The sequence below is a fragment of the Neoarius graeffei genome, chromosome 15 (genome assembly GCF_027579695.1).
Source record: "Neoarius graeffei isolate fNeoGra1 chromosome 15, fNeoGra1.pri, whole genome shotgun sequence".
Lineage (NCBI taxonomy): Eukaryota > Metazoa > Chordata > Actinopteri > Siluriformes > Ariidae > Neoarius > Neoarius graeffei.
In genome coordinates, this window is record NC_083583.1 from 73,611,694 (window position 1) to 73,624,230 (window position 12,537).

Below are 12,537 nucleotides of genomic sequence, written 5' to 3' on the forward strand. Positions count from 1 at the left end.
TTCTTAACATGATCTCTGGGTCACAAGAAATCAATAAATGGAGTCCAACATTGTGATTCAAACCTTACGCGAAAACATAAAATAAGCGTTTTTTGGCAAAAAATGAACCTCATGGTGCCACCATTAGACTTTTGAATATGGTCAAAAAATTTTACAGAATGTCTTTATTGGTGAAAAGGAACACCCAAACAAAAACGCATCAGATTTTATGAAAGTGAGGGAAACTGATGCACCCTAGTCAGTAATGTAAAACACTGAGGAGCTCCTTCTCACTTGATGTGAAGAACTCTTCTTAGCTTGAGTTATATTTCTATATTAATTTGTAAAATAAATGAATAAAACCAAAGAGGAGATTGTGAGTTTTTCTTGCCATCCCACACTCCGAATTTGGGAACTCTTGCTGCAGAATCAAGACAGGTGGGGTGGGGTGGTGGGGTAACCGCCATTAACAGGTAGAAAGATTTCAAATTAGCAATGAGTCATGTTATTGGTTGCATTTGAAGAAGGAAGTTTTACATCCAATCACAGGAACAGTGCTAACAAATAAATCAGATAATGCACAGGCAATTCAGTGAAATCCCTACAGTTGTGGTCTTGGAATAAAATCCTGAGACCCAGACAAGACCGAGTAAAAATGCAGTGGATTACGAGACCATGACCGGTCCGAGTCCTGTATATTTCTGCATAAATATGACCCAAAACATCATCAGATTTTCACACAAGTCCTAAAAGTAGATAAAGAGAACCCAGTTAAACAAATGAGACAAAAATATTATACTCGGTCATTTATTTATTGAGGAAAATGATCCAATATTGCATATCTGTGAGTGGCAAAAGTATGTGAACCTTTGCTTTCAGTATCTGGTGTGACCCCCTTGTGCAGCAACAACTGCAACTAAACGTTTGCGGTAACTGTTGATCAGTCCTGCACACCGGCTTGGAGGAATTTTAGCCCGTTCCTCCGTACAGAACAGCTTCAACTCTGGGATGTTGGTGGGTTTCCTCACATGAACTGCTCACTTCAGGTCCTTCCACAACATTTCGATTGGATTAAGGTCAGGACTTTGACGTGGCCATTCCAAAACATTCACTTTATTCTTCTTTAACCATTCTTTGGTAGAATGACTTGTGTGCTTAGGGTCGTTGTCTTGCTGCATGACCCACCTTCTCTTGAGATTCAGTTCATGGACAGATGTCCTGACATTTTCCTTTAGAATTCGCTGGTATAATTCAGAATTCATTGTTCCATCAATGATGGCAAGCCGTCCTGGCCCAGATGCAGCAAAACAGGCCCAAACCATGATACTACCACCACCATGTTTCACAGATGGGATAAGGTTCTTATGCTGGAATGCAGTGTTTTTCTTTCTCCAAACATAATGCTTTTTATTTAAACCAGAAAGTTCTATTTTGGTCTCATCCATCCACAAAACAGTTTTCCAATAGCCTTCTGGCTTGTCCACGTGATCTTTAGCAAACTGCAGATGAGCAGCAATGTTCTTTGTGGAGAGCAGTGGCTTTCTCCTTGCAACCCTGCCATGCACACCATTGTTGTTCAGTGTTCTCCTGATGGTGGACTCATGAATATTAACATTAGCCAATGTGAGAGAGGCCTTCAGTTGCTTAGAAGTTACCCTGGGGTCCTTTATGACCTCACTGACTATTACACGCCTTGCTCTTGGAGTGATCTTTGTTGGTCGACCACTCCTGGGGAGGGTAACAATGGTCTTGAATTTCCTCCATTTCCTCCAGTCTGTCTGACTGTGGATTGGTGGAGTCCAAACTCTTTAGAGATGGTTTTGTAACCTCTTCCAGCCTGATGAGCATCAACAATGCTTTTTCTGAGGTCCTCAGAAATCTCCTTTGTTCGTGCCATGATACCCTTCCACAAACATGTGTTGTGAAGATCAGACTTTGATAGATCCCTGTTCTTTAAATAAAACAGGGTGCCCACTCACACCTGATTGTCATCCCATTGATTGAAAACACCTGACTCTAATTTCACCTTCAAATTAACTGCTAATCCTAGAGGTTCACATACTTTTGCCACTCACAGATATGTAATATTGGATCATTTTCCTCAGTAAATAAATGGCCAAGTATAATATTTTTGTCTCATTTGTTTAACTGGGTTCTCTTTATTTACTTTTAGGACTTGTGTGAAAATCTGATGATGTTTTAGGTCATATTTATGCAGAAATATAGAAAATTCTAAAGGGTTCACAAACTTTCAAGCACCACTTTATGTAACTGTTTCTTGTATAGTATATAGTTTTTTGGTAGTTTACAGTTTGTATTTATTTACTTTGCTCTGTGTGTCATGTTAAGTGTTAAAACCATGATGAAGACCACAAGGGAACTAGATTTCATAGCCAACATTCCATATGTGCGATGAGACGAATGACAGTAAAGACTTTCTGGCGTACACAAATGCTCAGCAGCCATTCATTTAACATACAGTAAGACATATTTTTGGTTGTCTGAAAGAAATTCGGTTGTTCTCGTGTGTAGGGCTGCACTCAAGTGCACAAGTAGACACATTAAATACATATCTATAATAATTATTTTATCAGGTAAAGGGCAATTCCATGTAAATGTCAACCTCACCATGCAAAAATAAAGCAACATGTAATACATCAAAACCACTCCCAGAGATATCACCTAGGCCTGTATTTTACAGATGTGAATAAGTTGAACCAATTTGTAACCGACCTAATATGTCACTGTCAGTCTTTCTTTCTTATAATGTAAACCCCAAGCTAAAATCAACTTTGATCATGTACAATTCTATATTATTGCCACAAGCCACAGAAATGTATGCTAAAATCCACAAAACAGCAAAATAATAGCCATCCTAAATATTATTTAAGAACTTTGATAGATTTAGCTGATATTTAGAGAGTTTTTCAAAGGGTTATGGTGGTTAAATTGCTGATTTTCTAAACATACGCCATGTCTATTTCAGACGCGTCACATCCATAACGCTGACTTTTCCTTCCGAAACTCTGCATGAAATACAAAATATATAGCTGCCAACTACTACGAATAAATCGTATTTATTACGATTTGTCGTTTTGATTACGAAAATACGAATTTACTACAATAAAATATGATTTTGCCAATTTTCATGGGTCATTTTCAAAGTCTATCACCGGTGGGATTCGTATTTGATAAAACACCGCTTCGTTCCAAGCGGCAGATACTACGCCAAATTTCATTGGCTATTGCTTGTTCTCTCAGCCAATCAATGATGCTATTAGATCATCCATGGCACGCTATCGTCTGCAGTGTTGCCATATACTGCTGACGTTTTCCATCCCAAAATATGTTCAAAACCCGCCAAAATGCACTTGAAACCCCCCAACTGGGCGGGAAACCGCCCAATCTGGCAACACTGAGATTCGTCTGGACTTTGTTCACGAAGTTTCTGAACAAAGCATGGCGTTTCAAGCTTTTGTTATGAGGATGTAGCGTAGTACTAATCTCTAAAGAAAGCATGGCTAAGGGGAAGGGCCAGCGCTTCAAGGACTCGTACCGAGAGAAGTTTCCCTTCATTTCTAAGTCAAGTAAGGGCGATCACTACGTGTTTTGTGCTCCATGTCGGCGAGACATTTCTATCAGTCATGGCGGGCGTTCTGATATCGTAACACATGTGAAAACCTCCCTTCACAAGGAAAGCACGGACAATATTTCAAAGACTGCAAAACTAACGAAATGGGCGGCCACTTCGAATGAACTGTCAACAATCCGGGCCGAATGTTTGTTCATGTCTTTTTTCATTGAACACAACATTCCCCTAGCCGTTGCTAGTCATGTTGGGCCCTTGCTCAGAAAAGCATTTCCGAACTCTGACGAAGTCAAAAAGTTTTCATGTGCCAGAACGAAAACCACAAACATAATTCACGAAATGGCAAGGGAAACTAGAAGTAACATGATCAGTGCAATGAAAACAGATCCGTTTGCTGTAGCAACAGATGGAAGCAGTGATGTACATTCCAAAATGTATCCGATTGTCATCACTTACATTGATGGAGAATCTATAAGAAACAAACTATTTTCAATGCCGAGCTTGAAGTCAAAATTGACAGGTGAGAATATTGCAATGGTTTTGAGGGAGGAATTCGAAAAGTATGGCATTCCTTGGGAGAGTTGCACAGCCCTAGGTTCCGATAACGCAGCCACGATGATCGATTGTTTGAAGTTTTTGCCTGATTCACTGACTATTTTCATACATTGTTGAAAAGAACTTTGCAAATTAATGTAAGATGATAGTTTAGTTTGTAGAATAAATTTTGTCAAACTATTTTGTTTTAGTGTGATTTTTCAGGGTAGTTTTGCTAGAAAGCTTTGGCGGCGGGGGGCCGACCCCCCACCAAGACTCAGTACCCAACCTTGTATTACTATTTACAATTTCGGAATGTTGGCAGCTATGAAAATATTTTAAACAAAGATTTTTTAATATTCACCTTGGACCCCTCTATCAAATGGATATCTCCATTTCGACATTAGGTTTACAATTTCACAGAGTTTGATAAAAATGTACAGTCACCCAAGAAAAGTGATACTTTTTCTGTCACATCCATAACACATCTTTTATTGGCGTTTTCTGGCATGCCCTAGATGTACTATGGGAATTGTTCTTGTTCCATCACTTCTCCAGTATGGTACAGCCTTAAAATATGCAACACCTGTTTAAATACTGGGAGACAATAAAACATGCACTGGGTCATTTGTTGCCATTTTGAGTTCAAGTGTCACGTCCATAACGCTGGAATTGCTCTCAACTTAAATATAGCTTGTATACCATGACTGACTGTATCCCATGTGGTGGTGTGCACAATTTGTCAGTCCCCTTTTAGCTCATCCAACAACGAAAAAGCACCACCACTGAGCAGATATTGTCTGGGTTGTGGATCGTTCCACCGTATGTGTGTGTGTGTATGTTTTACTGGTACAGTGTGTCGCATGCAGCGGTGTTGCTGGAGTTTAAACACTGTGTACACTTACTGGCCACTTTATTATTGTTCTCTGTGTGCACTAATCATTCTCTAGCCTTCACTTGTGTCGCTTTGTGACCAAAACTTCACATTTGTGTGGAGGTTTGTCTGTATCGTCTACAACCCAGATTCCAAAAAAGTTGGGACAAAGTACAAATTGTAAATAAAAACGGAATGCAATAATTTACAAATCTCAAAAACTGATATTGTATTCACAATAGAACATAGACAACACATCAAATGTCGAAAGTGAGACATTTTGAAATTTCATGCCAAATATTGGCTCATTTGAAATTTCATGACAGCAACACATCTCAAAAAAGTTGGGACAGGGGCAATAAGAGGCTGGAAAAGTTAAAGGTACAAAAAAGGAACAGCTGGAGGACCAAATTGCAACTCATTAGGTCAATTGGCAATAGGTCATTAACATGACTGGGTATAAAAAGAGCATCTTGGAGTGGCAGCGGCTCTCAGAAGTAAAGATGGGAAGAGGATCACCAATCCCCCTAATTCTGCGCCGACAAATAGTGGAGCAATATCAGAAAGGAGTTCGACAGTGTAAAATTGCAAAGAGTTTGAACATATCATCATCTACAGTGCATAATATCATCAGAGAATCTGGAAGAATCTCTGTGCGTAAGGGTCAAGGCCGGAAAACCATACTGGGTGCCCGTGATCTTCGGGCCCTTAGACGGCACTGCATCACATACAGGCATGCTTCTGTATTGGAAATCACAAAATGGGCTCAGGAATATTTCCAGAGAACATTATCTGTGAACACAATTCACCGTGCCATCCGCCGTTGCCAGCTAAAACTCTATAGTTCAAAGAAGAAGCCGTATCTAAACACGATCCAGAAGCGCAGACGTCTTCTCTGGGCCAAGGCTCAGTTCAGAAGCCTGCATCTCTGATGGTATGGGGTTGCATTAGTGCATGTGGCATGGGCAGCTTACACATCTGGAAAGACACCATCAATGCTGAAAGGTATATCCAGGTTCTAGAGCAACATATGCTCCCATCCAGACGACGTCTCTTTCAGGGAAGACCTTGCATTTTCCAACAAGACAATGCCAAACCACATACTGCATCAATTACAGCATCATGGCTGCGTAGAAGAAGGGTCCGGGTACTGAACTGGCCAGCCTGCAGTCCAGATCTTTCACCCATAGAAAACATTTGGCGCATCATAAAATGGAAGATACGACAAAAAAGACCTAAGACAGTTGAGCAACTAGAATCCTACATTAGACAAGAATGGGTTAACATTCCTATCCCTAAACTTGAGCAACTTGTCTCCTCAGTCCCCAGACGTTTACAGACTGTTGTAAAGAGAAAAGGGGATGTCTCACAGTGGGAAACATGGCCTTGTCCCAACTTTTTTGAGATGTGTTGTTGTCATGAAATTTAAAATCACCTAATTTTTCTCTTTAAATGATACATTTTCTCAGTTTAAACATTTGATATGTCATCTATGTTCTATTCTGAATAAAATATGGACTTTTGAAACTTCCACATCATTGCATTCCGTTTTTATTTACAATTTGTACTTTGTCCCAACTTTTTTGGAATCGGGGTTGTATATCTGATGCACACGTACAACATCAGAGTCACTACCAAGTAAGCGCTGAGCCTAACATGTCTGAGTTTACATCAGAGTTGAGAAGTGTAAACACCTTTATGTTTGAAGATCTTCGTGGTGCAGGCGATGAGGTTCCCGAACTATCCGACAGTGAGGATGAAGACCAGTGGATGGAGGAAGGAGATGAACATGAGACTGAAGAGCGTGTGTTGTGCCTCTTCTGTGACAGGTAGCTGCTTTAAACCTAAAGTAGAGAAGTACAAACAATTATAAGATATGACTCTTCCTGTGATGTCCTTTTTGAGCGATCTTTATTTGCTTTACGGTGATTGCTATCCGAACGTTACCTTAAATGACCCAGCATTAATGGCAGATTAGAAGACTTTTCTTAAAATGTGGTTTGAGCCACATATCCAGCTGAAGCAATGTAGAGTTTATAAACACAGCATTATTAGAACAGCTAAGAAGGTTAATAACGCTACACCAAAATCAAGCGGAGCATGGACAGGCATTTCAGATTTAATATTACATCAAGCTTGAATATCATTTATTTGTACACATTAACATTCCTTGCAAACGCTGATGCATGTAGTGAGACCTTTGGCTGTATGGTTAGATTAAGCTCATCATCTGTGCAGGGTTATACAGTGGGGCAAAAAAGTATTTAGTCAGTCACCAATTGTGCAAGTTCTCCCACTTAAAAAGATGAGAGAGGCCTGTAATTTTCATCATAGGTACACTTCAACTATGAGAGACAGAATGAGAAAAAAAATCCAGAAAATCACATTGTCTGATTTTTAAAGAATTTATTTGCAAATTATGGTGGAAAATAAGTATTTGGTCAATAACAAAAGTTCATCTCAGTACTTTGTTATATACCCTTTGTTGGCAATGACAGAGGTCAAACGTTTTCTGTAAGTCTTCACAAGGATTTCACACACTGTTGCTGGTATTTTGGCCCATTCCTCCATGCAGATCTCCTCTAGAGCAGTGATGTTTTGGGGCTGTCGCTGGGCAACACGGACTTTCAACTCCCTCCAAAGATTTTCTATGGGGTTGGGATCTGGAGACTGGCTAGGCCACTCCAGGACCTTGAAATGCTTCTTACGAAGCCACTCCTTCATTACCCGGGCGGTGTGTTTGGGATCATTGTCATGCTGAAAGACCCAGCCACGTTTCATCTTCAATGCCCTTGCTGATGGAAGGAGGTTTTCACTCAAAATCTCACGATACATGGCCCCATTCATTCTTTCCTTTACACGGATCAGTCGTCCTGGTCCCTTTGCAGAAAAACAGCCCCAAAGCATGATGTTTCCACCCCCATGCTTCACAGTAGGTATGGTGTTCTTTGGATGCGACTCAGCATTCTTTCTCCTCCAAACACGACAAGTTGAGTTTTTACCAAAAAGTTCTATTTTGGTTTCATCTGACCATATGACATTCTCCCAATCCTCTTCTGGATCATCCAAATGCTCTCTAGCAAACTTCAGACGGGCCTGGACATGTACTGGCTTAAGCAGGGGGACACGTCTGGCACTGCAGGATTTGAGTCCCTGGCGGCGTAGTGTGTTACTGATGGTAGCCTTTGTTACTTTGGTCCCAGCTCTCTGCAGGTCATTCACTAGGTCCCCCCGTGTGGTTCTGGGATTTTTGCTCACCGTTCTTGTGATCATTTTGACCCCACGGGGTGAGATCTTGCGTGGAGCCCCAGATCGAGGGAGATTATCAGTGGTCTTGTATGTCTTCCATTTTCTAATAATTGCTCCCACAGTTGATTTCTTCACACCAAGCTGCTTACCTATTGCAGATTCAGTCTTCCCAGACTGGTGCAGGTCTACAATTTTTTTTCTGGTGTCCTTTGACAGCTCTTTGGTCTTGGCCATAGTGGAGTTTGGAGTGTGACTGTTTGAGGTTGTGGACAGGTGTCTTTTATACTGATAACGAGTTCAAACAGGTGCCATTAATACAGGTAACAAGTGGAGGACAGAGGAGCCTCTTAAAGAAGAAGTTACAGGTCTGTGAGAGCCAGAAATCTTGCTTGTTTGTAGGTGACCAAATACTTATTTTACCGAGGAATTTACCAATTAATTCATTAAAAATCCTACAATGTGATTTCCTGGATTCTTTCCCCCCATTCTGTCTCTCATAGTTGAAGTGTACCTATGATGAAAATTACAGGCCTCTCTCATCTTTTTAAGTGGGAGAACTTGCACAATTGGTGGCTGACTAAATACTTTTTTGCCCCACTGTATATTTTATATTCGCCTACTACTACTAATAATAACAACAGTAAGATCTTTGGTCTTATTACAGTTTTATTACATGATCCTTCAACAGACAAAACATGTCAATAACAAACTCTGTGATAATGTGTTGTATGGTGCACTGAATTATGCAGTAGATAAAGATGTTGTTTTTATTGATGATGACAATAAGAGTTATAATAAAACTATATCTCTGTCTGATTTGGAACAGGTGTCTCCATTCTGTTTCTGAAACTCTCCATCACTGCCAGGTGGATCACCGCATTAGCATTGAAAGTTTGGTGAAAAAACACCGTAAGTATGGCCTTTTAATCGCATTATATTTCAGTCTTGTCACAGCCGTTTGCACAGTGATTTGATATTTGAGGCCATTATTAAAAAATGTTCTGTTTCCGGTCCACCGGCCGGGTGAGCGCCGTTTGTACGGTTGAAAATTTTTTTTAACGCCGTTTTTTCGACATTTTTTTCAGGTTCGTAAATCTAAAATCGAACTTGACATTTGCGCATTCCCAGGGCTTTCCACTAAAGCTCATACTAGCCAGCCATGACAAATAAGTAGCCAGCCGGGGGGGAGTAAACACAAAATAAACTCCTGTGCACGCAGTTCCCAGGATTAAATGTATTTTCCACAGACCATTTATTTATTCACTTTACTCAAATACAAAGTAAAATGGCAGTAAATCTTCTTTCTTTTCTTGCGTATTGCATCATGAGGCGTTCCTGGCTTGTAAATCTCTTATTTTCGGTGCATGACACATTCACGCAGCTGAGCATGCTATGAATTAACAACGACGACAACGGTCTGCAGTGGGGCGACACAATTACACACTCAGCCAACATTTCTCCATTTGTGTATGAAAATACACTCCAACCACTCAGTTTGGTTTCATTTACAACCAGCGGTGTCTTTTGATGCCAGCACGTAATTGAACGAGAGAAGACTGGTTTACCGGAGACAAAATAAGCGTCATCTCTGCTTCTGTTCCCTCCGACGGCCCCGACACACTACTGCCTCCGCCGAGTGCACGCACACACTGCATGTCGGGCCGCGGATGAGTTACTCTCCCTTGATCAACGAAGTTGGCGGGGAATTTGTGGTTATTATCGGTACAAACAGCGTGAATCACAACTTAAATGAGTGCGGTTCAGTTTGACATTATTGTCAGTCCGTTAGATAAACATTTAATTTTATTAAAATCGAAAATTTAGAGCCTGTGGGCTACAAAAATAAGTCATTAAAGTAGCCGGCTGGACTTAATTGTGTAGTCAGCTGTATGGCCGGCAGCCGGCGCTTGTGGAAAGCCCTGCATTCCGCGCAGAATATAGAATTGAATCAGCTCTGCGCAGGCGCCGTGCGGCACAAAAAATGGCAGCCACCATGAAGGAAGGCGATCCGGAGTTTTCAAACATATATACAATTAAAAAAAAATCCCTCCCTCCCTACTGAAAATTTTTTTGCTCACCCGGTGGACAGGAAACGGATTTTTTTTTAAGGATGGCCTGATCATACCATCGGATCTGCTGTGATCCGAATGGCAGGCTGCCGTATCAGTTTAGTAACCTCTGATCGATACGCAACCAGTTTTGTTCAGAATCTCGGGTTGGTCTGCTCTTAGCTCATGAATAATTTTTGAACCATTTGGAGCATTTTTGAAGGATTTAAAGTCATTTTTTACACTCTGGTTGTGTTTCTTTTTTCAGTTATAATCAGTTTATGATCACTTTCAATTTCAGTCTTTTCAGTTGTTTCCTTTTAAGTTGATGCATTGATCTAATTAGTCCGGTCATTACACCATTATTTAGGTAATTGGGCCTAAAACACAGCTGTGCTGAGCGTCGCTTAAGAACATTCCATGGCTTCTTTAACCCTTTACCCCTTAATGACGACATATGACGACCCCGTGCCTATCCCATAATGACGACATATGACACCTTGTCAAAACCTTGTTCTAAGGGTGAACAGTATATACATATACAAGGGTGGCTGTAGCAACTGCTTTAAGGGGTAAAGAGTTAATTGCTCAGATCTGTTTATCCCTACAGTGGGGAAAGTGGCTCATGTTTCCTGTTTTCATGTGCAAGAGTTTGTGACGTCAGTCAGTATAGAGTGTTCAGTACATCCATAATTGCTATAGTAAGCAAACAGTTTATTTTATAATGTATTACACAGACGAACTGGGGGTAGTGTCAACTGTTCATTACAACTGTTCATAACAATATCACCAGTTCACATCAGCTGTTCATAACAGTATCGGCTGTTCACCTCGGCTGTTCGCATCAGCTGTTCATAACAGTATCGGCTGTTCACATCGGCTGTTCGTATCAGCTGTTCATAAGTGTCTGTTGTTCGTATTGGCTGTTCATCTCCGCTGTTAACAGTATCAGCTGTTCATATTGGCTGTTCATATCAGCTGTTCTTATTGGCTGTTCATATCAGATGTTAATGACAGTATCAACTGTTCATATCGGCTGTTCATAACACTATCAACTGTTCATATAAGCTGTTTGCATCAGCTGTTCATATCAGCTCTTCATAACAATATCGACTCTTCATATCAGCTGTTCATATCGGCTGTTAATAAGTGTCTGCTGTTTCTATTGCCTGTTCATCTCAGCTGTTAACAGTATCAACTGTTTGTATCAGCTGTTTGTATCAGCTGTTCATAACAGTATCAACTGTTTGTATCGGCTGTTCATAACAGTATTGGCTGTTTATATCGGCTGTTCGTAACAGTATCGGCTGTTCATATCGGCTGTTCATAACAGTATTGGCTGTTCATATCGGCTGTTCATAACAGTATCAACTGTTTGTATCGGCTGTTCATAACAGTATCGGCTGTTCATATAAGCTGTTCGTAACAGTATAAACTGTTTGTATCGGCTGTTCATAACAGTATCAGCTGTTCACATCGGCTGTTCATATCGGTTGTTCATAACAGCTGTTCATAACTGTATCAACTGTTCACATCGGCTGTTCATACCAGCTGTTCATAATGGTATCAACTGTTCACATCAGCTGCTCATATCAGCTGTTTGTATCGGCTGTTCATAACAGTATCAGCTGTTCACATCGGCTGTTCATATCGGTTGTTCATAACAGCTGTTCATAACTGTATCAACTGTTCACATCGGCTGTTCATACCAGCTGTTCATAATGGTATCAACTGTTCACATCAGCTGCTCATATCAGCTGTTTGTATCGGCTGTTCATAACAGTATCAGCTGTTCACATCGGCTGTTTGTATCGGCTGTTCATAACAGTATCAACTGTTTGTATCGGCTGTTCATAACAGCTGTTCATAACAGTATCAACTGTTTGTATCGGCTGTTCATAACAGTATCAGCTGTTCATATCGGCTGTTCATACCAGCTGTTCATAACGGTATCAACTGTTCACATCGGCTGTTCATACCAGCTGTTCATAACGGTATCAACTGTTCACATTGGCTGTTCATATCAGCTGTTTGTGTCGGCTGTTCATAACAGTATCAGCTGTTCACATCGGCTGTTCATATCAGCTGTTTGTATCGGCTGTTCATAACAGTATCAGCTGTTCGCATCGGCTGTTCATATCAGCTGTTTGTATCGGTTGTTCATAACAGTGTCAGCTGTTCACATCGGCTGTTCGTATCTGCTGTTCATACCAGCTGTTCATAACAGTATCTTTTATTATAGACTTTTATTATAGCTTACAATA

General features: G+C 40.6%; 1 protein-coding gene across 2 annotated transcripts in view; it reads left to right on the plus strand.

Moving 5' to 3' along the window:
- The window catches only part of prmt3 (protein arginine methyltransferase 3), a 190,591-nt gene that overhangs the window by 588 nt on the left and 177,466 nt on the right, over positions 1–12,537 (plus strand). Inside the window, exons 2-3 of one of the 2 annotated variants that reach the window (XM_060941852.1) lie at positions 6,685–6,805; positions 9,052–9,134. In XM_060941852.1, coding sequence (XP_060797835.1) covers positions 6,685–6,805; positions 9,052–9,134 — 204 coding nt within the window. The remainder of the gene's footprint in view (positions 1–6,684; positions 6,806–9,051; positions 9,135–12,537) is intronic. The other variant, XM_060941853.1, reaches the window with a different exon arrangement.